The 27935-nt window shown below is 39.6% G+C and overlaps 1 protein-coding gene across 1 annotated transcript in view; it reads right to left on the bottom strand.

The window, feature by feature from the left end:
* DNAH5 (dynein axonemal heavy chain 5) overlaps positions 1-27935 on the bottom strand; it is a 222059-nt gene that overhangs the window by 131231 nt on the left and 62893 nt on the right. Inside the window, exons 18-34 of the mRNA XM_054019813.1 lie at positions 25627-25801; positions 24702-24941; positions 20705-20895; positions 20505-20604; positions 18567-18703; positions 16388-16589; positions 14311-14546; positions 11632-11850; positions 10685-10747; positions 9428-9666; positions 8171-8411; positions 7323-7522; positions 5973-6126; positions 3546-3709; positions 2863-3019; positions 904-1116; positions 271-495 (exon numbers count right to left, since the gene is read on the bottom strand). Coding sequence (XP_053875788.1) covers positions 271-495; positions 904-1116; positions 2863-3019; positions 3546-3709; positions 5973-6126; positions 7323-7522; positions 8171-8411; positions 9428-9666; positions 10685-10747; positions 11632-11850; positions 14311-14546; positions 16388-16589; positions 18567-18703; positions 20505-20604; positions 20705-20895; positions 24702-24941; positions 25627-25801 — 3156 coding nt within the window. The remainder of the gene's footprint in view (positions 1-270; positions 496-903; positions 1117-2862; positions 3020-3545; positions 3710-5972; positions 6127-7322; positions 7523-8170; positions 8412-9427; positions 9667-10684; positions 10748-11631; positions 11851-14310; positions 14547-16387; positions 16590-18566; positions 18704-20504; positions 20605-20704; positions 20896-24701; positions 24942-25626; positions 25802-27935) is intronic.

The raw sequence follows: 27935 nt of genomic DNA, 5'->3' as shown, positions 1-27935 counted from the left end.
TCGTTTTTTATAGTTTCCAAATTATTTTACTGCCTGTGAAGTAACAAAACCCTTAATTTATCCATGGATCAACTATAACCTGGGCTGCAGTAGTGCAAGCTTCCTCACAGTATCCCAACACCAAACATCACAGGAATGAAATGGAAAATTAACCACTAGATGTAGGCATGCATATCATTTTAGTGTTTTAAAGGGCATATTCAGCAGCCATAGAGCCATGTTTTAATATAATACTGTGACAGCACACAAAAGGCTACACTGAACGCTTACCAGATCATCAAAGATGTCCCTCTGGTGCACGTGGATAGTGATTAGTGTCTCATATTTAATTCGCTCCACTGGACTGAGGTCTTTGGTTGTCATGTCTATCAGAGTGTTCAGCAGGTCTAAGAAAGATTGGTTTGTCTTCTGCATTATTTTTTTATCATATCTGGCATTAGTCAATGCCTCTTCTGAGTCTCTTGTCCAAATCATTTGGATCCCCAATAACCCAACCTTGTGAAAAAACAAACAGTATGCTCTGTGACGTTTTTTCAGTTAGCATACATAAATATGCTTTTCTATTAATACTTAATAAATTACTCAATAAAATTAAATACTTCACTATTTATTAAAAGGTGTAACTCATGCCTTCATCAGAGAAGTAAAACTAATGTGAGTTTATATCCCAAGTCTAGATCTATTTGGTGTACAAATGTGATGCCTTTTGAAAAATCAACAGGAGCTGCACACATCTGAGGATGACATATTTTTTTAATCAAGGTTCACTCAAACATATTTTCTCCTAATCCCACTAAAATATTTGCACTGTTATAGTGCTGTTTATTAGTAGATCTCAAAAGGCTTTACAAATCATTTTATTAGCTTTATTTATTAGCTCTTCACCCATTTTAAGAAGCTTACCTGGGCTGGGAAAGAAGAAAGAAATTCAATCAACTGGAATCCAGTTTCCTGGATATCCATGGCTGCCTGGCGAATGACAATATGTAATGAGGACTGGGATTCCTTTAAGAGAGAATTGAGCCAGACTTCCACATTACCCTCAGCCATTACAGGTTTATCCAAGTCAATTGTCTCACCCTCTCGAGAACAAATTGACAGAATGCGATCATATATCTAGTTGAAACCAAAAAATACATTGTAATATACAGAACATTATTGCTATGAGCTTGTCATTTCTCCAACATCTCCACAACACAATTAACTATTTTTAATCCTGGTAATTTATTGAACAGGTCAGGTTGTACCTGCCAAAAGAAAATAGCCACAGTAACAAATTAATAACTACTGATCCTGGTAGGGCTTATTCAGAACCAGGGTTTCCTTTAACAGTGTTTTAGCAGTAACTGAAGCAAACTTTCAAATGAATAACAGGCTGTAAGATGATCTCACTTGTTAAGTTTTACTTCTTATTTTCATGTTAGTGCCTAGAGACCCCAATTATCTAGGCACTATACAGATGCACTCACTACGCTTAAAGTCTTAAACTGAAAAACAGACCAAGAGTGGGATGCTGAGGAACTGAGTGATTAAGGAACTTGTCCAAAGTCACACAGACAATCACTTGCAGAGTCAGAAGCCAAATCAGTGTCTGAGTATTAATTCAATGCCTTAACTTCAAGATTATACTTAATCTACAAGAGGGATTTTTTTAAAGCTTCTGAGGTTTTCAGTACACAAAGTAATAGGATTTGTGCTTGTGAAATCTGTAGTCATTTTTGTAAGTCTCCCCACCAAAAACCTAAAGGCTCAGTTTCTCACTGTTTCCCTACCCACAGTAGATTTGCTAAGGGTGAAATCAGAATGCAAAAAGACTTCTTACATTGTACACCCCCACAGGTGTAGTCCCAGTATTCCCATAACTACCAGGGCTGCTCTAGGAACATGCCAATACCAGTACAAACCTCCCCAGAATGTAACTAGTGAACTTGTGATACTATTTACCTTGAGTGGAAAAGTGTGCTTTGTTTGGAATAGGAAGGAGATGGGAAATAACCTAAAATCCCAGTAGTTAACTGTCACAGATATTAAACACTTGGCCTTTACAGGTCTGTCTTCATAAAAAATACAAGACAGCCATTCTTGTTTTGCCTGTTTTCTAACTCTAACACCTGGGCTTCACAGGTCAACTGGAAAGTGATTGGTTTTAAGTTTTGCAAATGATATCGTGGGTGGGGATAACCTAGATAGGGAGTCAAGTATCAGGGGGTAGCCGTGTTAGTCTGTATCTACAAAAACAACAAGGAGTCTGGTGGCACCTTAAAGACTAACAGATTTATTTGGGCATAAGCTTTTTATTTATTTGGGATGCATCCGAAGAAGTGAGGTTTTTACTCACGAAAGCTTATGCCCAAATAAATCTGTTAGTCTTTAAGGTGCCACCAGACTCCTTGTTGTTTTTCTAGATAGGGAGACAATTATTTCTAACCAAAAAAATGATGTACACACACAGGGCACATACTTGTGGCAATCTAGTTCTTTTTCATTGGAAACGCAGGGGAAATTTTATAATAGAACATAAGTTTCTCTTTTGCATGACAGATGTGTGTTTTCAAAAGTCTAATCTCCTGTGAAGAATGTGTCAGTGTTTAAAACCGCTAACATGATGTCATGTTCCTAAGCCAAAATATAGGTGCAAGTTTCTGAACTACCATCCTCTCTACACACAATTAATTTGTTATGTGAGCTAAGATTCGGAATCCAAGTCCCCTGAGGAAAAAGTCTAATCAGCACTAGGGCACTCAAGATTCTTTGTGGATCTGGTGCATGGACCATTTACCCGTATAACTTTGCATTTAACAAACACTGTGCATTGCTTGCCAATTTGCAAGACAAGTGTGGCAAGATTAGAGCAGTGCCCACCTTTTCATGGAACCTGACAGTTTTAATGTTGTCAAAGACATTCAGCAGGTGAGCCTGTATAGTGTGAGAGTCTGATGCCTGGCCAAGTATCTCCAAGAGAGCAGGGTCCGACACAAAGAAGAACCGAGGAAAGGAAAGTCGTTTTTTCTCAAGGTACCTGAGTTTAAAAAAAACAAGCCTCATGGTGGTAATTTATTCAGCACTGCCTTCATAAGGTGAGCTTCATCTTATCCCTTTGGTGATGGGAGACCAAAGTTTTCTCAACACAACACATTAATACAGTTTTCATTAGTGGTAATAATAGCAGTTCAGACCAACTGTGCCCCGATGGGTTAAGATTCTGCTTTGATGTTACCATTTGGAATTACAGATTATCTCACTGCAAAAAGCCAGTGGAGGTTACAGATCACTCAGAATAGTAATTAAAATTTAAGAGTGCAGTTCTAGCTTGCTGAAGTTGGATGCATTTGTTACTAATGAACTCCATATCAGGCTTCCTTTACTTCAAAATTAAGTTATGGACTAACTTGCACCCTCTTCTTACATGGATGCACAGAAAATAAGCCTGCACCCCCAGGCCCAATGCAAGAGAAAAGCACTGAAGGAATCATTCTGTTGTCTAATCCTGTGGTTGTGCTACTTATCACCATTTTCTTGGAGTTGTACCCTATTAACAGTCTTACCCTGTAAGTGACTTTTGACAAATTTCAAGCTGTTCTAACAAGTGTGGCAGAAGCTGCCCCATGGTTTCATCTCCAACACAGCATTGGACCACATTTGGCATCTCATGGGCCCGCGTCAAGATCTTCACCCATGATTTATCTATGTTAGAGAAACGCTTGGCTTCCTATGGGGAAAGGAGGGGAAAGCAGGTCATCTACATAACTGAGATCTTCAATTCAGATAGAATGAATTCTGAATTCATGAATGCTGCTAAAACTAATCTCCAGACCACGCAGATTTTGTCAACTATCCCCACAGAATGTCAACTTTGGTAGGTGTAATACCGGCTAAGTATTCTCTGTCAAAGCTTTGACATTTAGTTTTCAAGGCTCTGGCACCGAACCCAACATTTCCCTTTCCTCCTCACAGAAGGAAGCAGGACTGCTCAGTTGCCAGCATTTAGATCCATCATGTTTAACAGAGTACCCCAAATGTGTATTACTTTCCAAAAAGTAATGTTAATTTTAAAATTAAAGAAACTAGGAGAAATGTTAGAAGAGGACGACTTCCACCAGAACTGTATGCCCTTTTTAGTTTGAAAGATGAGTGGACACCTGTAACAAATATTAGTAACTAAGTAACAGTCTAGACATGAAAAAGCCTACGGGGTCATCTAATTTAGTTTACCTCCCTGTCAGTACAGTAATGTTCTCGATTGTACACTCCATGTTATAGTCAGTCTAGTTTTAGTATGTACCCAACAATGGGACTTAGACTATCTCATAGGCAAATACATCTCAGATAAGTTTCACTCACAAAATTAACAGTGAGAAGCTCAGATGATATATGGATTCTTTATCCAATCTGATTTCACATTAAGAATATACTATTTTTAAATGATAGAGGATATACAACACATTATATATATATATATAATGTGTTGTATATCCTCTATCATTTAAAAATAGTATATATATACACACACACACACACACACATATATAATTTGATCATTTGCTGTTTTTACATGACTTCATGAATGGCTGCATTATCTGCTGTGCTGAAGTTTATGAAGCAACTGCTGAAGTTACATTTGTTTTGTATCAGAACAATGAAATTGTTTGTTCAAGTGGAATTGCCTGTGCTTCTAATTATTGGATTTGCACTTGGAATTAACTTGAATATGCAACATGTGGTGCAAGTTGTGCAAACAAAAAGTGAATTTTGATTATAGTAACACTTAAGATGATGCAAAAAAGTAAATAAAAATATTGCTTTCAATAGACAGATAATCATGCACTCTTTTCAATATTAATACATATAAACTATCACTTTACTAGTTGTCCACAGTAAGATATGGCAGACATCTATGATGAGAGGAAGCTAATAATCAATGGCCCAAATCATGTCAATGTAAACTGCACCAGATGTGAGGCCCAAAATTTGTTTCTCAAAGAAGTTAATATTTGGTTGTGTGTATGCCTTTATTTCAACAAAACCAGTACAAATATCAATCATTTTAAGATCCTGAGTAAAGATTATCACATCATAGTTCAAAACCCCTGTGCACAGTAGGGGGAGAAGATTGAGGGGAATGTCAGTTGGTAAGTGGAAGCTCATGAGGAAGGAATATACAACAGCTCCAGAACACCAGCTTCAACAATTTTACCTTGCCCAATTGCTCAAATTACTTTAGCTGAAGTGACTCACAAATTAGGTAATATGTATGGTGAAGCAAAATCCTGTATTCACTTCTAGGACAGTGAGATGTATTATATCTTTTCCATCTTTCACTCTTATGCGTCTATGACAGGGGAGGGCAAACCACGGCCCATGGGCCGGATCCAGCCCATCAGGGATTGCCAGCCCCATGGCACTCCTGGCAGCAGCCAGCACCACGTCCCTGCAGCTCCTGGGGGATGTGGGGAGGCAGAGGGCTCCATGCGCTGTCCTCGCCTGCAGGCACCTCCCCCTTCAGCTCCTGGGGGTGATACCCACAGGGAGGGCAGCGCACGGCAGAACTGCCTGCCCCACCCCACCCCCAGTAGCCACTGCTGGACATGCTGGTCACTTCCGGGAGCGGTGCAGAGCCAGGGCAGACAGGGAGTCTGCCTTAGCCCCACTGCACGCCGCTGCCACCCTGGAGCTGCTTGAGGTAAGTGGTGCCAAACCGGAGCCTGCACCTCGAACCCCTCCTGCACCCCACCCCCCTGCACCCCAACCCCATGGCTGTACTAGTACTTTTCAAAAATGGATTTCAGCTTTACACGCTGTTCTCTCCAAAAACCTTACCCCTCTGCCCACATTAAAAAAAGGCCTGAGGGTAGAAAGATGGCAAAGCAGGAATGCTGAAACCTACAGTTATAGAAAATGCCTCAGTCATTTTTTAAACTAATCCAGCTGTGTATTTAGAAAGTAGAGTTAAAAGAAAGTAGCTATTCAAAAACCTTTGGAAGCTGCTTCGCAATGTCTCCGCCCACAAAAACAGCCTCCAAATAAATCCACAAGTTCTGCACTGTCATCCAGTTCTCAATTATGTCTGTTGTGCTGGAAAGGTAGTGTACCCATTTTTGGATCTGTGCCTTGAATGGGGTGTTGTACCTAAAAAAAAATGCATAAAGTTGCTGCTATTAAAAAAGAAAACTATGATTTTTAAAGCATATTTAGGCCTTATCAAGCACATGACATACTAAGTGGGGAAAATGCATGCCTTATGTAAATTGGACAGCACTCACCCCCCACCCCCATATGATAATATGCTACACTGACTTAAGGTCTTCTATATACAGTTTTTTCCAGCGTCAATTCCTGCTCATCAATAGTCCCTGGACTCCAATGGGAATGTTAAAGTGAGTAAGGAAAGCAGGACTTGATCCAGAATCTTTCAAAAGCCCTGGATACATAAATATAGGCAATGTAAACTACTCTAGGGACATTGAAGGGTCAACAGTTATTTTAGTAATTTTTTTTCCCTCTAGCAGCTTACATAATGAAAGTTAATACAGCTATCTGTGGATAAGGAAGTAATCTGTAATTACTGTGATCTGTAATTACATTACAGATTGAAAAGTGTCAGAAACCCCAAGATTGCCACCATCGTCCAGCCACAATCTCACTTAATTGATAGGTCCTTAGCAACCAGTCATCCAAGATTCCCCTGACTCTTGCATCATTTTTGCATTATATTGTTGAGTTGTCACAAAATATAGAAATCCGGACTGGCATGCAAGAAAACAAGCTTTCCATCCAAAGAAAAGTTCCTCTAGAAGTGGACAACAGCCAATTCTCTTTATACAAAGATCTACAATGAACCCTATCTTTTCAAATTTTAAAATTAACACACATCATTGAGATAGCATTTTATAGTCTAACCACACATGAAACTTAACATGGATTAGTTGTGTCCTGTAAACTGTACAGATATTTTACATAAGAAGTTCTTGGAACCATATATGGTCCTCAGTCCATGCAATTAGGTTCCCAGGAAGTCAGGGGATCATGCACAGATTAAAAGAATTGTTAAGCCTTTAGGTTCTGATCCTGTACCATGGATATGTGTTTATACCTACATGGAGCCCCACCGAGATCAATATGACTCTGCAGGGGCAAAGCTGACCACCTGCCTAGGCCAGCTTTCAGGATGGGGCCTTCATTTGTACTAATAGGGAAATGTTTAGCATTAATATACCAGTGGTATTTCTGTATTTATTTTCTAATTTTTCCTTTTATGTTGGAAGGGGCAACTTTATCTAATAAGCCAATGTCTTTTGCTAATAATGAATCCCCTCTGCTGTTACCTGTTGCTCAAGAGAGAGCCCAGAACCATCAAGCTATCCTCCATGCTAGCAATCGTTTCTGAAGTGCTGTCTCCTCTCAAGAGCAGCTCACCACGAGTTTTAAAGTTGGCAAAGGTGAAAGTTTTGTTGTCCCACTCAGCAATCACCTGTTTCAGTTTCTGCTCAATGTCTCTCTCCTTCACCGCACTGATGCAAATATCCTAGGAAATAAATAGCCAGTTAATATGAGAAGCTCTTTCAGCTCAGCCTCACGCATCCCCATTCTACTCTCTCTCCATGAGCATTAGCTAGGCTAGATGGTTAACGTAAATCGGTAAGTGTAAAGACTACCAAGATACTTTTCACGTGCAAAATAATGGAAACCTCTTTATTCATATTCATCTTAAAAGTAATACTCCTGAAAAAGGCAGGAACTTTGATACTGCAATCCTTCTACAGATGAGTTACATGAGAAGGTAGAGAGCTACTCTGTTCATTCCTGGCAGCCAGACCAGCTGTTTAACTCCAGTTTAAGGATACAAAAGGCTGAGTGGCTATACAAAAGAAATCTACCTACCTACAGTTTCTCAAGATCATCTTTCACCACAGTATATCTACTAGTGGTAGGGACAGGATGGCCAGCTCAGTAATGTTAAGGCTTCGTTACTTCATAAAAGAAATTCAAGGGAAACCTCAGGAATGGGGTGAGTATTTGGAAAGGATACCTTAGTGTGGTTTTGAGTATGTGAGAGTTGCTGAAGGATGTATGGATTCCTTCTATTTAACTACTATGAAAAATGTCACACTAAGGCTATTACAATGCCTTGAAAAGTGTTAACTGTTCATTTCGGTGCCACTCTAACAAATACCTCAATTTCCTCTTTATATTTCAGCAGAGGTGCTTCCATGATATTCCTCAATTTGAAGGTTTCGCTTTCCACCTCAAAGCTGTGTTCAGTGAGATCCGTAATCCTCTTCCAGTGCCGAGCCATCATGGCCTTATTTGACATAAGCTCAAGCAAAGGGCAGCACTCATTGAAATCATCAATTGTCTTCTTTAGATCCAAAAATGCCGGCCATTCCTTTAAAGCACGAGGAAGTTTGCGACACCTGCATATATACAATCAGTTAACTTTTTTAAAGCATTTCAGATATTCCTTTATGTTACTGAATTAGCTAAGGGAACAAGGCAATAGCAATGGCACAACATATTTCTGAAGTTAAAGTAGAGTTTAATTTAAGTTCTCTGAATTTAGTAATTATACATGTGCTTTAGGAGAACCTGTTTTTTCCCCATCAGCCTATTTCACTGGCTGCAGATCAGGGAAGACTACACACCTGTTCTAAGGAGTTCAGCTGAACAATCGTACTACCCTTACAAAGAACATTTTAACTGTCTGTTACTCCATCTATGAGCCACTTTACTACATTATAACAACTATTATCCCAGTAATATTTCTTCACCACATACAACTCTGGAATTCATTTTAAGTTATTTTTATTTTTCAAACAACATTTGCCAAATTTCAAAAATGGCAAAGAATTTAAATTTTCTCAAACATTCTCCTTTCCCAAACTTTTGACCAATACTACTGATTATGGGGAAACTTAGTGGCAGTATTCTGTCTAGATGTGCAGAATAATCAGGTTTGATTCTTAAACTCACTCAATTCCCTGTTTGACAAGAGCTTCAATTCTGTACACGTATGTCAGCTCCTGTTAGATAGGAAAAGTGTTGGGTTACACAGCAGCAACCCAGTAGGTTACTGAAGGGGTTCTTTGCAGTGGAAAGTTAATTTAAATTATTTCATTTGTATTTCAGAAAAATGTAACCATCTTTCAACTAGAGAAAAGTAATTATCAATTCCAAATTTGCCCTCTAGACACAAGGAAATTATTTGTTACTTGGAAAAAACTCCCAAGGAACAAGAATCCTTTAACTCTCAATTGGTAAACTACTCCTTCTTTGGTGAAGATAGTAAAGAGAGAAGAGTGGAAGATTTCAATTAAATTTTAAAGAGCAAGAACATGCTTATCTAAGTATAGTGAGTGAAAGGCAATCCATACCATTATTCAACAAGTAAAAACACCCAGCTTAATCTGTACACACTTCAACACTTCCTTACCTGTTCTGAAACTCCAGAAGTTCATTATTTATTTTCGCAATGTTAACTTCTGACCAGAGGATATCGTAGTAGCCATTGACCGTGTCAATAACATTGTTGTACAGGCTGTAAAGTTTCTGTAGCAGGGTCAGCTGCGTCTTTATCTCAAGTAGCTGAGGATACTGGGTAACAGGCAAACCAAAAAGTTCTTCCCCACCAGTGTAGGTAATATATTTTCGATAGAGGCTGTCAAATCGGTTCTAATAAAAATATATAGATGCAAATGCTAGTATTATGCTCAGAGCTCTACAAAAGAAAACACAGCCCCTGCTCACAAGCATCTATCATCTAAAAAGGCAGACAAGAGACACAGGGAGATGCAAAGGATGGTTAGAAAGTTATGTTTAAATAAAAATGGGACACTAAGTAGAACCTGTGTTTGAAGTCCTCATGGAAGAAGTAAGTGGTAGCCTACATGGTAGGTTAGAAGGTTGTTTCTGGAACACAGGGGTGAATTGAAGAAAGCAGTCGGATTGTTATCTTTGGTGGCACAGAGTGAGAAAGGTTGGTTATGATACGCAAGAGCAGAAATAAAGGCATAGGTGAGGTTTGCAGGGCCTTGAAAGCTAGGGTTCGGGTATGAAGTGCAAATCCTCAAGTGAGGGATTTGAATAGGGAAGTCGCAGCTTTTCCTTCCTAACAATGCAGACCACATTTTGCCTGTGAACTCTGGCTGTACTTGAGGGAGTAAAATGGGAAGCAGAGGCCAAATAAAGCAACTGCTATAATGAGAGTGGAAACTAATCAAGGCATGTGGAAGCATTTTATCAGAAGGGGTAGTGAAGAGTACATATGTTTGCGGGAGGGCTCCATAATATAAAGAAGTGGCAAGATTTGGCAAAAGCCTGGTGGTGGTGGAGTGAACATAAAGAAGTGAGACCAAAGATGCAGATATATCAAAGTGTATGCTCAGCACAATTAGACTTCAATCAGGACACCTGCACTTAGTAATTATGTTTTATTATACAAATTCTGTATGTACGATGCACGTTACCCATTTTTTGCTATTCAATTGTTTATTATTCCTTGCTAGCTAATGTCAAAATATTTTCAACAAACTTTCATACCAGTAGGCAAAATTAAGTGGACTATGGCCATTGCATGAGGCTATATAGCCTTGTAGAATTTATTTAAGTATTCTGCTAAATTCTGACTTACTGAAATGTTTTTGCTACTTACATGACATTTTTATTAAGTCTTTGAATTGGGAATGAATACCTGGAACATGATAAGCCTGTCACTGGCTTCCTGAGGCTCAAGACCAACCGCCATTGGTCCATTCTGGAAGAAGAAAGTTAAAGATGCTGTTCACCAATTTTAAAAATAAAACATCTGGCACATATGATTTCACTGTCTGTTCAAGTGTTAATTTCATTAATAGTTTTTACTACTGAGTTTTGCCACCCTGACTCATATCTAGTAGTACCAGAGAGATCAGCACGCCCATTCATAGGGAAAGGTGCTTGACACGACTAAGGGTGACAGAAGGGGATTCAAGTACTTTTCATACTTAATGAATTGGGAAGGACCTTTAAGAAGTACACATCGCTATACCCTTCTACTGTGAGAAAACAGATACTAGTGAGCTGGTTTACTGGAGACTGACTCTGCCTGTCTTCTTTGCAACAATGAATTTGGGAGGGTGCAAGAAGCTTCCACCCTCCTACATGCCAGACAAACCTTGCACTAACTGGAGTACAAGCATTAATAATAAAAAATATATATAGATTATATGGAGATATACCTATCTCATAGAACTGAAAGGTCATTGAGTCCAGTCTCCTGTCTTCTCTAGCAGGACCAAATACTGATTTTACCCCACAACCCTAAGTGGCCCCCTCAAGGATTGAACTCACAACCCTGGGTTTAGCAGGCCAATGCTCAAACCACTGAGCTATCCCTCCCCCCTCCCCCCTTCAATAAGCTTGGCCTCCAAAACATTGAACTATCATCCCCATTTGCCCCCAGCTTCCCTTGCTGAAAAATCATGACCCCTACCACATGCTCCAGAAAAAAAAGTGAACTGACTCTCGTGTTCCATGATCACAGCACCCTCTGCAATGAAGTTGAACACCACAGAGTTTACAAGGGTCACACAGAGAACTTCCAAGCTGTTTTTTTTTTTTTAAAGTTTCTTTCTTTTGAAACACTCCACAGATTAATACCTTGTCGTAGTCTGCATAGTACTGATGACAATCTTCAGTGAATATCTCCACAGTGCTAATTAATTCTCCCCTGAAGTTGGGCTGCAAAGCTACTAGCTCATTCTGCACTTCATTTGCCCGGACCAGAAGCTTCTCCCAGATATAGCGCAGGGTGTCCACCTTCTCCATCTCTTCCTTTGCCACCAGCAGCTCATATTTGTTTAACATTGCATAGGATTCCTGTCAGACAATGGTTGCATCTATATCCACCATGTACAGAACATGCTATATTCTATACAAATACATATATAAATTCTCAAGATTTTAAATGTGGGAGACTGAAGACAGTGCCAGATGGTCTTTTAGAGAAGCAGGAAGGCTATGCTAATATAGTTGTGCATAAACAACAAATTCAGGAATCCATGATTACACAGAAATAAAAACTACTGTTTTTCCTCTTCACAGCTCTGATGGATTTTTGTTTGTGTTTCAACCTGTTCCTCTAAAATTCTTTGCTGGTTATAATGACAAGAGCCTATGTGATCTACAAATTCATTTTCATTGCAATAAGTGTAAGAAGAATTAAATTAAAGCTATGCTTCAGAACTGACCCACTATAATGACTACATTCAGCAGTATCACCAGTAATAATGGAAGAGAGGAATAGCTAAACATTTTACAATAAAATAGCCAACACTCTTGAACAGATCTTCTTTTGCATACATGCTTAAATCTAATACACCTCTACCTCGATATAACGCTGTCCTCGGGAGCCAAAAAAATCTTACCGCATTATGGGTGAAACAGTGTTATATTGAACTTGCTTTGATCCACTGGAGTGCGCAGCCCCGCCCCTCCGGAGCGCTGCTTTACCGCGTTATATCCGAATTCGTGTTATATCGGGTCGCGTTGTATCAAGGTAGCGGTGTATCAGATATTTACCACTAAGAGTAGTGGGAATCCAGAACAGCCAAGATTTACCAGAGATCTTAGGTGTATGAATTGACAATTACGTATATTAGCTGCTTTATTACCTGCTCTCCCATCTCAGCCCCCTCCCACATCTATAGATTCCAATACTGTGGTGTCTGAGTACCTGAATTTTCATATGTACCATTGATGCTTTGTTTTGATATGCTACACTGCGACAACTAGCTAAAGTAATCAGAAACCAATTAAATTGGTCTCATATATTTTCGTTCTAGAACTTTAAGAACTTTGGGTAACTCTTTGTTACAAACAAAAATATGGGTGAAAGAGGGACTGGAACTGTACTCTACTAATGACAACCAAGAAAAACATTTAATTTAGACCAAATAATGGACTAAAAATCAATCTTGATATGAGTTTTCCTAAGGAAGATGTTGTATAGGAGTACACCAAGATACAAAGCTAGCCAAAAACTGGTATGTGAATCAACAAATATGTCTGTTATTTGCACCTCTAACAAATGCTTGAATGCTTTCTAGCTTCCAGGGATACTGAAAGTATCATGTATGAAACACAATATTTTCAGTCCACAACCCATATTTGGAGCACATTAGCATATTTCCTTAATTACAAGTATAAACTGCAGTTCAGAAATTGCTGAAGTTTATTCTAGAGAAAACTGACATAGAAAAACAGTTGTCCTAATCAAGCATTTCATCAGCAAATGCACCCCTTATATATCCAAGCTACGAGAGTAGACTTGCTAGTACCTCTGGTAAGTAGAAAACATGCAGTAAGCTAACTAAAGAGCTAAGAATTCAAAAGGCAGGCACAACAGAAGCACAAAATAGTTGGTTGCTGGTTGGGAATTTAAGCCAGAAGCTTCTATTGTGAGGTGTAGCCATCAATAAGCCACACTGTACAAAACTGCACTGGGACAGGGTCATGCTTTAATGGTGAAACAGTCGAATAGGAAATGGATATTTTCTTTAAAATTACACCATAAACTTTAAATTTTCTGTCTTGATCAGGAGAACCTGTGATTCTCCTTAAGAGTCAGCAACACTTTCTTTATCAAGTACTTGTCGTCAGCAAGATGGACATCCTCCAGCTCAATTCCACCTCCATCTTCCTTCTGGACTTAGATCTGCAGTATACCCTCCCTACCTCATATACAACTCCCTACAGCTCTGTGTCGATCTACCTGTCACCATCTCCTGCCTCTTGTCAGCTTGAAATGCCCATAGTTCAGCACAGACCTGCAGCCTGCCCTCTCCCACTCATGAAGCCGCACAGTCAAATCACCTATCCTGCTCTAGCACCTATATTGAAGCCCAGTTCTTTTCAGGATCCATTGTGCAATTGCCATTTAAGCCTGCATGGACTTGTTCTACTAGACTCCAAAGAGCTCTGGCTATTCATCTAACAGTCACCTCCTTTGTGTCTCCATACGCTTTGGCCTCTGCTGCATCCAAGGGCAACAACTTTCTTGTCAACTGCCTTAGTAATTCCCATTTGAGAATTCCACTTGTCTGAGCCTCTCCATTTCTCTCTGCTGCTATGACAGGCTCATGCCTACATGCTGCTTCTTGGCTCATTGAGTTTACATTTGCCATAATGGGAGTTCTGCACATGAAGGACTTTCAGGACCAGACTCATTTTATTATTTAACTAATTCGCTCATATTAGCACTACTATATATTTTTTTTTCTCATCACATTTTCAAAATTTACACCGCAAGTAAACACACGCTTATCTCCTTTTGATTACCTCAACAGGTACCACTTGGAAGTCTATGGGGATTTGTTGCTCTCTAATCTCTTTTAATGCAGCCATAGCTATTCTTATGTCATCCAAATCCTTAATTTGTCGATTTAGTTTCTTGCCGATTTCCTCTACAAATGTGAAAATGTTTTCCATCTCTGTTCTGTATTTCTTGTTACAGTGACGCCCCAACTCAATCATCCAAGCCTTGGTTTCTGCAGCCAGTGCTAGCTTCAGGTCAGCTAGAAAACAGAGAACAAGTCATTTTAGATCATTTCCCCAAAAGCAGATTTTATACACGAGCCTCTTGTTAAATTGTCAGTACTTTTTCAAATATAGACATTATTTTGTTTTCAGATGACTGTTACATATGTGTTTTATTCTTGTGTTTGTGGGCTTAAGAGATTTGGCAAAAAGCAATGCACATTTTGTCAGAATGATCATTTCAATTTCATCTTAAAACAATTTAATTGTCAAGAACCTGTTTTTGCCTTTAAGTGACATAAGGATGCTGGACAAGGGTCCTTGAGCCACTGAGCTTCGGTAGCTGGAGCCTATATGATTATAGAAGGCAGTTTATGTCATGTCTTCAGGGATGCTAGAGAGAGCATGCTGAAGAGTGGCAATGACTGTATCTCTACAAGCATTTCAGCGTCCTATTTTCACAAGTGCTATAACCAATGCTCCACCCTTCTGTAAGTGCATAACCTCAGTTCTAGCCTCCAGGTACAAGTGTGCATGTGGTGAGGGAAAAACCATGCACAGAACCCAGCCCACCACCCTTTTGGGGGTACATAATACTGTTCATAGCTCAAGTGTCACCCCAACCAGGGTGCACCAGAATGATGACTGATTCCTGTATTGGAGTGCTTTGGATGGACCCTGCACTCTTCCCCTGCTGTGAATTCACACAGAGGGAGCCATAGTTTGGCTCTTTACTTCATTTCTATTTTACACGATTGTGAGTGCTCACACTGCACATGTATTATCTTGTTCATCAGTTTAGTTGTCCACACTCCAATTTTATTCTCTGAACTATCGGGTTAAATAAAAACACGATGGGAAAGTTATCATTTAAATCATTTTAGAATAACTGGGGTAGGGAATTAAGTGAAATCTTAAAAAAAATAATGATACACAAAACTACTCATTTAACTTGTAGGAGCTTTGCCATTTATTTAATGGGCACAAGTTTCCAATTTCAATGGGGAAAATTAAGGCCCCAATTCTTACTTCTGCTATGCTGCTGTAAAACCTTTTGAAGCAAGATCAAAATCAAGGACATGAAACTGCTCTGGCTTCAATGATGAATATATATTAGTGACAATGCATAGGATTAGTTTAAATTATCCCATTTAATATAGGTTATTGCTTGTATGTCCTTCTATTACCTGTGCAAAGTGTGACATTTATTATTTTGACCTGTCATATGCTCCTATGCATGGAGCCCTCTTATTCCCATGAGCATATTACCTGTTTTGTGGGTCACAGAATGAGGCTCCTCCCTCCCTCTGCAGGGCCACTAGCCCCCATGCTGCCCAGGTGGGCAGGGAACGTGCAGGAAGGGGAAAGGCAGGCCGGCTATGTCTTGGTTCTGACCACGTGTTGGCTAGTGTGATTACATCACACACCCACACACCACTTTATCCCCTGCAACAGAGTGTCTCCCTCTGCTAGTGCAACTACACCCATCCCTTGCACCCATGCCACCAATGAGTTCTGAGCATACCAAGTAGTTTTTCCCCCCTAATAACTTTGAAACAATTTCATGAATTGATTCTAAATATAAGTAAATGCATTTGACTTCTTCCAAATAATAGTAACATTTTGACACAGATAATTCATGCTTCAGATCTGAGCATGAAGGGTAAAAGTAGATCTTATCACAGAAGCCTGGCTATAAGCTTAAGATACTGTCCCTCAACAGAATCTTTTTATGGGTCTCAGAGTTATAATTATTGGGAGAATTTAAAAGTGCATTTTAAGGCAATAGTCTCAATTGCTTCAATATGCATTAATGATAAAGGTTAGAGTGGGAAAGTATAACATTTGTTCTACAAAATACTTGAGTTGACCACTGTACCACTATATAGTGCCATAGCTCCCACACAGATGTATTCAGGCTCCGAGTTTATCTCCAGCTCCAAGTCTCTGAAATGGAGGATCTGGGACTCAAATTCAGAGAGTAAAGGATTCCCTGTTATGAACTTATTGATGGTTTCCTCCTTCTTCCTTTGCCAGATGTGGTCATAACATTTGAAACGCTCCAGAGCTGTAAGAACCTCCTGGAATAAATTACAAGGTCAAAGGAAGTTTCTCAATGAGCAGCTGTGAACAAGTAATTTCTCAGATATTTCAGATGTTGGTTCGAGTTCAGATGAAGTAAATGGTGGGGTAAGCTGCATTTCAGCACCAAACAGGAGGGTGTTGAAATATTTAAGTTAAGCAAATACTGCTAGAATGCAATATCTATTCAGATACAAAAAAACTAATCATACTGAATATGGCCGAACAAGTCACCATGTACCTGTTAGATTATTTAGTACTAAAACCTTCCCTCAGTTACTAGTATGCAACCTCAACTACAAATCAGTGGAAATAATATGGTCCCTTTAGGTTAAAAGGGGCAATGTCTTAGGGGTTGTCTACACTACCCACCGGATCAGCAGGTAGCGATTGATCATCGCATCTAGTATAGTATAGACGCGATAAATCGACCGCTGAGAGCTCTCCCGTCGACTCCGGTACTCCAGCAGAACGAGAAGCGCAAGCGGAGTCAACGGGAGAGTGTCAGCTGTCAACTTACCGTGGTGAAGTCTCCGTGGTAAGTAGATCTAAATACGTCGACTTCAGCGATGCTATTCATGTAGCTGAAGTTGCGTATCTTAGATCAACCCCGTGCGATAGTGTAGACAAGCCCTTAGTCGATGTGATGGCAAGAATTCAAATAGAGGAGGTAATTTCTCTTCTCTTTGGATTATCTCTCTTCCCATAGCCAAGAAGAGTTTTGAGACAAAAGTGTGCCTAATTAGTTTGCAATCTTTATTTTTTTATATTGCCTTTGGCATTTTCCAGTAACCCACTTCCATATTGCAACTTCTGAATAATGAGAAATAAACATTACTTTGGGGTTTATTACTCGCCTATGAGGAAATAACCACTATCCTGGATTTCTACCAGTGTCATGTGCTGGACATTGCTATTAGATCCACAGGGCAGTGGTGTTCACTTATATGTTAGGCAGAACAGTGTTTAGGCCTTTTGCATACTGATGATGTACTGTGACATGCACATTCTCAACTGTGCCCTTTATTCCATCCAGGAATGTATGCATTTCTGGCTAAATCTTCAATGCAGTTACCAGCCCTAAATGATGAGCTGCAGAGCACCCCTCCCAGGCTGCAGAGCACCTTCAAAAGCCAGTGGCTCTGAGTAGGCCCAGCAGACACTCGTTGCCCCTACAACAATACAGTCTCTGGGCCTATGGCTGACCTAGGGTGATCAGACAGCAAATGTGAAAAATCGGGACGGGGGTGGGGGGGTAATAGGAGCCTATATAAGAAAAAGATCCAAAAATCGGGACTGTCCCTATAAAATCGGGACATCTGGTGACCATAGGCTCACCCCTTTCACACCATGACATGCAAGGAATATACACCCATAGGGTCATCTCCTCACAGCCAGATCACTGCACCTCAGGCAGCTGAACATCTATGCCCCCCTCCACAGCTGCAGAGGCAGCAGCTGGATTTTCCTCTGAGGGCTTAATACACCAGTCTTACTGAGGCACTTCCACTAGCTTTGGCAGAACTTTTACTTGAGTACTCAGGATCTTGCCTTCTCACCAATACATTTCTATAGCAAGTGTCTGGTCACTAGTGAAAAATTACCACCTCATTCTGTCAAAAATCATTAAGATGTACTAGCTACAATCTTTCAGATGTGTCCAGTGGGGTAGTTCACACCCTGGGGACTTATTATCCATTTTTAGTTTTATGTTAAACAATAAGCTTGAACTCCCATAAAGCTTTCAGGGCTGTGTGCTTTTTAACTGTTCAAAGTTACCCTTTCTAGACATGATGCAACTTTGCAACTACAAATGTTCTCTCTCCACCATCACAGTTTCTCTTGTTCTCATTAAGCAATTTTTATAAGCATGTCACCATCCTATATACATTAGCCCAGTGTTGTAGGCTCCTTATATTTCATGGCATAAGGAGTGCCATAGATAGTAAGATTCAACCATAACCCTGCTTGCTTACCTTTTTGGTAGAACTGAGGACAGTACTAAGTACAGAGACCAATTTAATAATTTCCTTGTTCTCAGAAACACTTTTGTAGTAGTTTTTGTTTTGCACTGGAGCAGGCAAGTTTGCAGTTGCTATTTCTGAGGTGGTATCTAAAAGGACAGAGCCATTGAAAGTATTTGTAAAGACCAATTTAAGAAAATGTTATAATTCTCAGTTCGACAAAACTCCCAAGTTGAAGACATGTAGTCTCTCAATAGGCATTCCCTCTAAGTCTTAATATTTTAATCAATCAAAAGAGTATAGTCAATTTTACAAGTGGCTGACACAAAGCCATTCTTCACCAAAGACACCTAGTGAAGAGACAATCCTTGTCACCAGATAGCCACCTGTTCACTTCAAGCTCCCCAGCACAGAGTAGGGCAGTGCACTCTGTTTCGGTCTCACCCGAACAATCCCTGTTTTTCTTTCTTTCAAGGAGTTTATATCATGTACATCACTTGGAGTGACTAAGCCAAAAGTGTGGTATTTGGAAGCAGCATCAACCAGCTCTGGAGGAAGACAAAATCAAATCATCTCAAGCAGAGGGAGATGGGCCACCATTCAGGTATATTGATATTAAAGAAAGGGGGAATCCCAAAAGGGCACCCTCTCCATCCTATGTCCTAAAAAATGGAAGTACTAAATTAGCATTATGTGTACTTAAGTATTACTTCAAGGATGGTCCAGTGATTAAGGTGCTAGGCTAGGACTTGGGAGACCTGGCTTCAAGTCCCTGCTCTCCCACAGACTTCCTGTGGCAACTCTGGGCTAGTCCCTTGAACTCTTGGCCTCAGTTCACCATCTGTAAAACAGGAGTACTAGCACTTCCCTATCTTACCAGGGTGATGTGAGGATAAATATATTAGCAGGTTTGAGGCATTCAGATACACAGTCCCTATTAGTGTAGTAAGTACCCAAGATAAATAGATACAAACGATGAATTTGACTTAAGTTTAAATTTACTCCAACACTACTATAAATCACTACCCAGGAAGTAGACACCACCTTAAAATGTATTTTTAATCACATAAGTATCTGAATGTAAGTGGCTGCACAGACAGTCACAAAATAAACTTTGTCTTTAAATGTTCATATTGCAGTGTTAGTCTACATGCACCCCATCCTGAAACCCTCAGAGCAGCTTCTCTGTGACCACTACAATCACTTGTGCAATACATTTTCTTATACTGAAGAACTGAAATGTAAGTGCACTCTGCTTTTGGTGTAAAGTAACATTCTAAAGGGGTAAGTTAAGTGCAGGTCTAAAGACTATATTGTGGCAGTGAAGCCACAGTGCACATTGGAGTGGTCATGGAAACATTCCACCATAGTGGAGTCCCCACAAACATTTTGGCTACCTCAGCCAGAATTTCCATGAAGGTACTGGGAGGGCTAAACATCACAGAGCCAGGGCTGCCACACTTTTAGCAGGGTACAATAAGCACTCTCCTTAAGCCAGTTCAGGTAATTCGGAGGGGGAAGGGCGGCCAGCATATCCCTCATCCCGCGCCGCTTCCTGCAGCCCCCATTGGCCTGGTGTGGTGAACCGCAGCCAGTGGGAGCCGCGATTGGCCGAACCTGCGGATGGGGCAGGTAAACAAACAGGCCCAGCCTGCCAGGGACTTTCCCTGAACAAGCGGCCGACCCAGCTTTGAGAACCACTGCTGTAGACTCTCCTGGTCCTCATATACCAGGATAGCAAGCACAGGGATTGTGCCCAGCCCCTCACTGTATTTGCACCCTCTTCCGCTCGTGCACCACAAATCTGTCCTCCAGGGTGATATAAGATTAGTGTATTCTGAGTGATATCATCTTCAGATCCAAGTAGTTATACATATCCCAGAACACATACCGTAGGAGAGACAACATTTATGTCTAAATCTGAGGCAGTGAAATTATAAAGTTAATTACCCTGAGCATTTTTTACTCCAGTCTCTCTCATTCCATCATCAGAATCACTGTCTTCGCTACTGCGCCGCAAAGCAGCTATTTTTCTTTCTAGCATTTTTTTCTGTGTAGGAAGTAGAATGATCATATTTATTTTCTGTCAGAAATTTTTCAAGAGCGGGATTTTTAAATATATTTTAAAAGGAAGTCTACTGAAGACAAACCTTAGACATTCTCTCTTTACTCCACTGACCAACTCCTTTCATGACACTGACAATACTCTCCACAGCTTTATTAAGTGTTTGCTGTACCTCATCCAAAGCTGGCATCATAACGATATTTGGGATAGACAAGTTAATGCTAGTCCGAAAAATAGGCTGAGCACTCTGTTTTTGCTTAGAAGCACTGTCATTGTCTAAAGGAAAAACAAAACCGATTGTTATAAGTAGAGTTTTAAAAACCTGTTCAGTATTCTTTATTTTGTCCATAGATATGAAACTAAACCAATTTACAGTGATCTGTTCTCACCATCTATAGCTTTTTTTAAATATAGCATATTGGTGGTTACTGAACTTAGTATTGTTTAGGGGAACACTTATTCCAGCTACTTATTTTGTAACTGAGGCTCCATTAAAAGACTCTGAAGTCAATAGCAATATAAAAATCCTCTAAACTCTTATGCCATTACTTTATGCACTCTCCCCCCACCACAACAGCTGATTGGTACACAAACATTAGAACAAAACTATTGGCAAATAATCTGATTTGTGCACTCAAATACAAATTTGTAAATAAAGAACATAAGAACGGCCGTACCGGGTCAGACCAAAGGTCCATCTAGCCCAGTATCCTGTCTACCGACAGTGGCCAATGCCAGGTGCCCCAGAGGGAGTGGACCAACAGGCAATGATCAAGTGATCTCTCTCCTGCCATCCATCTCCATCCTCTGACAAACAGAGGACACCATTCTTTACCCATCCTGGCTAATAGCCATTAATGGACTTAACCACCATGAATTTATCCAGTTCTCTTTTAAACGCTGTTATAGTCCTAGCCTTCACAACCTCCTCAGGTAAAGGGTTCCACAAGTTGACTGAGCGCTGCGTGAAGAAGAACTTCCTTTTATTTGTTTTAAACCTGCTGCCTATTAATTTCATTTGGTGACCCCTAGTTCTTGTATTATGGGAATAAGTAAATAACTTTTCCTTATCCACTTTCTCCACATCACTCATGATTTTATATACCTCTATCATATCCCCCCTTAGTCTCCTCTTTTCCAAGCTGAAGAGTCCTAGCCTCTTTAATCTCTCCTCATATGGGACTCGTTCCAAACCCCTAATCATTTTAGTTGCCCTTTTCTGAACCTTTTCTAGTGCCAGTATATCTTTTTTGAGATGAGGAGACCACATACGCAGTATTCGAGATGTGGGCATACCATCGATTTATAGAAGGGCAATAATATAGTCTCAGACTTATTCTCTATTCCCTTTTTAATGATCCCTAACATCCTGTTTGCTTTTTTGACCGCCTCTGCACACTGCGCGGACATCTTCAGAGAACTATCCACAATAACTCCAAGATCTTTTTCCTGACTTGTTGTAGCTAAATTAGCCCCCATCATATTATATATATAGTTGGGGTTATTTTTTCCAATGTGCATTACTTTACATTTATCCACATTAAATTTCATTTGCCATTTTGTTGCCCAATCACTTAGTTTTGTGAGATCTTTTTGAAGTTCATCACAGTCTGCTTTGGTCTTAACTATCTTGAGCAGTTTAGTATCATCTGCAAACTTTGCCACCTCACTGTTTACCCCTTTCTCCAGATCATTTATAAATAAGTTGAATAGGATTGGTCCGAGGACTGACCCTTGGGGAACACCACTAGTTACCCCTCTCCATTCTGAGAATTTACCATTAATTCCTACCCTTTGTTCCCGGTCTTTTAACCAGTTCTCAATCCATGAAAGGACCTTCCCTTTTATCCCTTGACAACTTAATTTATGTAAGAGCCTTTGGTGAGGGATCTTGTCAAAGGCTTTCTGGAAATCTAAGTACACTATGTCCACTGGATCCCCCTTGTCCACTTGTTTGTTGACCCCTTCAAAGAACTCTAATAGATTAGTAAGACACGATTTCCCTTTACAGAAACCATGTTGACTATTGCTCAACAGTTTATGTTTTTATATGTGTCTGACAATTTTATTCTTAACTATTGTTTCGACTAATTTGCCTGGTACCGATGTTAGACTTACCGGTCTGTAATTGCCGGGATCACCTCTAGAGCCCTTTTTAAATATTGGCGTTACATTAGCTAACTTCCAGTCATTGGGTACAGAAGCCGATTTAAAGGACAGGTTACAAACCTTAGTTAATAGTTCCGCAACTTCACATTTGAGTTCTTTCAGAACTCTTGGGTGAATGCCATCTGGTCCCGGTGACTTGTTAATGTTAAGTTTATCAATTAATTCCAAAACCTCCTCTAGTGACACTTCAATCTGTGACAGTTCCTCAGATTTGTCACCTAAAAAAGCCGGCTCAGGTTTGGGAATCTCCCTAACATCCTCAGCCGTGAAGACTGAAGCAAAGAATCCATTTAGTTTCTCCGCAATGACTTTATCGTCTTTAAGCGCTCCTTTTGTATCTCGATCATCAAGGGGCCCCACTGGTTGTTTAGCAGGCTTCCTGCTTCTGATATACTTAAAAAACATTTTGTTATTTCCTTTGGAGTTTTTAGCTAGCCGTTCTTCAAACTCCTCATTGGCTTTTCTTATTACATTCTTGCACTTAATCTGGCAGCGTTTATGCTCCTTTCTATTTGCCTCACTAGGATTTGACTTCCACTTTTTAAAGGAAGTCTTTTTATCTCTCACTGCTTCTTTTACAAGATTGTTAAGCCACGATGGCTCTTTTTTAGTTCTTTTACTGTGTTTCTTAATTTGGGGTATACATTGAAGTTGGGCCTCTATTATAGTGTCTTTAAAAAGCACCCATGCAGCTTGCAGGGATTTCACTTTAGTCACTGTACTTTTTAACTTCTGTTTAACTAACCCCCTCATTTTTGCATAGTTCCCCCTTTTGAAATTAAATGCCACAGTGTTGGGCTGTTGAGATGTTCTTCCCACCACCGGGATGTTGAATGGTATTGTATTATGGTCACTATTTCCAAGCGGTCCTGTTATAGTTACCTCTTGGACCAGCTCCTGCGCTCCACTCAGGACTAAATCTAGAGTTGCCTCTCCCCTTGTGGGTTCCCGTACCAGCTGCTCCATGAAGCAGCAGTCATTTAAAGTATCGAGAAATTTTATCTCTGCATTTCATCCTGAAGCGAAATGTTCCCAGTCAATATGGGGATAATTGAAATCCCCCACTATTATTGGGTTCTTAATTTTGATAGCCTCTCTAATTTCCCTTAGCATTTCATCATCACTATCACTGTCCTGGTCAGGTGGTCTATAATAGATCCCTAATGTTATATTCTTATTAGAGCATGAAATTTCTATCCATAGAGATTCTATGCAACATGTGGATTCACTTAAGATTTTTACTTCATTTGATTCTACATTTTCTTTCACATATAGTGCCACCCCCTCTCCCCCGCACGACCTTAAATAGGATATGAATTTTTGAATTCTCAAATATTGTGTTGCACAAAATTGCAGATGCAACTTAGATGAAAGATGGAAGCCTCTAATTTTATTTATGTCTTTAAAGGTGGGCTGCCAAGAAAATAAACTGGATTTGTGTCCACTCTCATGATATATGAACAAGTCCTAAAAGACCTGTGTTTGTCTGTGGCAGCTTGTCAGCTAAGAAGCAGAGGGAGTTGATACCTGTAGTGCCAAAACCTCTCTATATAAACTTCAAGACACAACAGGTTACAGTGTCCCAGATTTTCAGTTACAAAGTCTGGTCACCCTATGCACACACAAGGCTACACCTACTTACATACATCTGGCCCCAAAATACTTATATTTAATTTTGCCATAATAAACATAACCCACCAGTAGCTGGGGATTCATCTTATGGGGAAAATTCCCTCGGAAACGTACAACGCAGGCAACTGTGGTGTAACAAGCCAGCCCACAAAATTGCTTGCTCACCTATTCCACCCTCCTTTGAAGATCTGGCCTTGGGTTAGCATGATACTAGGATACCATGTCTAATTGTTCTTTTCAGCACACTAATTAAAATGTAAAGTAGTAGAACCTATGGCTACCTAAGAAGTTGATCGCAGAAGAGGCATGAATGCGCTTGCGTATGGTCTCCAGAGTGTTCCGAGTGACCTTCAAAAGGGCATCAATATTGCGGTGATTGAAGTGGGTAAGCAGTTCTTGGGCTTCTTCCTCTAACATTTCCATCTCCTTTCTCTTCTTCTTTGTTAAAGGAGGAGACATCCCAGCCATAATCTGACTTGCTGTATGAGAGGTTGCCAGTTTCTCCTTTCTCCCTTCCTCCTCTATTGTTAAAAGCAAATCAGTAAAATTATAGTAATTTATAACATAATTTAATAAACTATGGAGAGAAAGAGGAATACAATTACATGTCTAGAAATTAACAATTTTTAATACCATCTTTATAAAGACGTGTAAGTGAGTGGATGTCCATAATGTCTTGCCCATGGGTAAATCACTTTGCATTGTACAGTGACCTGAAGACTAAATTCTATATTCAATACAGACCTAGTAGATTTACCTCTGGGAATGTGAAGATACATCTTTTTGCCTATCCAGTCAAGCCTTGTCCTTTCTCTATGAAATGTGGTGGTCAAATAATGCCTATCACTGCTAGCTTCTGTGACATGGACACTTGGCTGTGCAGGTTGGATTGATGTCACTAGCCTACTTCACATAAGGAAAGCAGCTGAAAGGTTTCGTATCACCTTTCAGTCACTCTAAACTAGATTCAAGCCTGTAATCTGTAGGTGTGAAAGTCTCTAAGTATCAAATTCACTATTAGCCCTCTGGGCCCCCAGCATATTTTATCTACATGTACAGACAACTAAGTGTGAAGCAAAGACAACTGCTTTTGCATCCGAAGAAGTGGGCTGTAGCCCATGAAAGCTTATGCTCAAACAAATTTGTTAGTCTCTAAGGTGCCACAAGTTCTCCTGTTCTTTTTGCTTTTGAAGTGTTTCCTCTTACCTGTACTTTCATTCACCTCACTCGTTTCAGCATTGACTGGACGCAGAATTGACTTCTCATTTTCTCCTTTGGAATGCACCTCTGTGTCCAATAACATGTTTATCAGCTCATTGGCTGCTTCTTCCACCAATGAGCTTTTCAAATGCAAAGTATGTGCACCTTGAACACAGAGCTCCTATCAATAAATACAGCAAATACTGTTGAGTCTGATTTTTTTTTTAGTCTTTGCTGGCACACAAAACTTTGAGTGGTACATTATCCTATAAGTAATTCCACTACCATCAATAAGGCTAGACATGGAATAAGGTATGTAAGTTGATCAAGTGTGCAGTGTCATGAACTGAAGCAATCTCATGATTATTTTGATATTTGTTTTTCTTAAAGCGCCGGAATCTGGTACTGCATGAGAATCTCAGCTTTTATTAAAAAAATACACTTTCTAGGTTTAATTAATTTAAAAGCTCAAAAAAATCAGAAGACACATAGACAGCCAAAATTTACTTTTAAAAATATCTTGATTTTTGGGAAGGGGCCTAATTCATGATTTTGAACGATTATGTTAGCAATAGCAAGTCTGGCACGATCAGGCTTTCTCAACAATAGTGTTTTTCAAGGTCATTTTGTTTAGTTTAATGAGTCACATGACTTTGCTCAGCATTTGCACCAAACTATTAAGTTTTCATAAGGAACACTACAGAAAAAGGGAAGAAGCTGCATAATCCAGCCTGTCACATTTATATCAGCAAATTTGTTTTGCTTTGTTTTGTTTTCTTTAAAAAAAAAAAACACTCTCCAATTTTGAATCAGTTAGTCAGTCCAGATGGAGCATTAATCAATTCCATGTTATTCTTTCATCAGGTCACAAGGGAAATACTGGTGAGCGTTGCATTCATGGTTAAGATTGGCAGGCGGGATACCAAAACTTTTTTAGAGCAACAGTGATTAAAGTGAAATAGTTAACAGAAAGTATGGGAAGAGGACAAAATATTAACACAGAGCAGTTACATATCTATTCTTAGTGTAATTTCATTAGGGCTGGTCAAAAGTGTTCAAAACAGAAAGTTTAATTTTAAATTGAAAAATATGGGGAAGTTCCCACCTTTTCGCTTCTATTAATTTCCCATGGAAAAAAAGTGAGGAAGAGCTCCAGAATTTAAAATTGAGAAACTGAAAAATTTTTTACAAGTTTAACTGATTGACAAAAAGTTTTGACTTTTAATAGAAATCATGTTATTTTATATAGTGGAACTATTTCAGAACATTTCAATTCAGCCTCTGATTTTGGACCTGTGATCAATAGTGGGTGCAGCTTTGCAGAAGCACTGAAGCAGCACATGAGATAGAGGGCTTCAATAATTTTCGATGAGATGTCTTTCCATTTTGATTTTCTAATCAGTAACCTGATGTCTAAAGTATCAAGATATCTATCAAGAAGGTTAGTCTTCTCTGCTACAGGTATCTGCAATTGACTGCACCTATAACACGTCTCCCCATTGTCAGTAGAGTGTCAAAAATCAAAATCCATCTTTAAGAGGTCAGCTCTAAAACTTTTATTTTTGCTACATGTGTTATAACTGTACTAGGACACTCCTCGCTACATAGTAAGGCTGATGGTCTCCTTTCTTGGGTGCACTGGAGGCCGATGGCTTCACCTCATATTTCACTGAGAAGTTTCACACAAACAGGTATTCTAGTTCAATATAATCAATAACTGGAAAGATTTTCCTTTAGCACATTTTAATGTTCTAATACATGTAATATACAATATTCCAATAATCAAGATCACTTCCAATTGTGACTTAGGCTTGGTCTGCACATTTTTGTTCCAGTGCAACCATTAAATTAAGGTTGTGATTTTTTTTTTAAACCCAGTAAATTATGCCAGCACAACCCCTAGGGGAGATGCAATTATTCCAGTATAAAAGCAAAGCTTATTTTCTTTCCCTTATGGGAATAAACTAGAACAGTGTAATGCACCTTTATCCCAGTTCAACTGCATCCACAACACAGAGTTGTATCACTCATTATGCTGGTATAGTTAATGGTATGGTTCAACTTTTCAGTTTAGACAAGTCCTTACTTTGCCACTTGCTCCTGTTTAGAATTTATTCATTCAGGACTGTTTTCACTACTACAGGTGTATTTGCATCAATGTACCTACTAGAATCCCCATATTTAGGGTTACCACAGCAGCACTCCAATTCTTTATCCAGCCCTAGACATTTTCTTATCTGTTTTCCCACTTACTGCTAGCTATCTAAATCCAAATTATAGTTGTATCCACAATATTTCAAATTTACAGATTATGG

Source organism: Malaclemys terrapin, chromosome 2 (genome assembly GCF_027887155.1).
Source record: "Malaclemys terrapin pileata isolate rMalTer1 chromosome 2, rMalTer1.hap1, whole genome shotgun sequence".
NCBI lineage: Eukaryota > Metazoa > Chordata > Testudines > Emydidae > Malaclemys > Malaclemys terrapin.
Note: the sequence above shows the minus strand (reverse complement) of the source record. Positions and strands in the feature narration are given on the sequence as shown.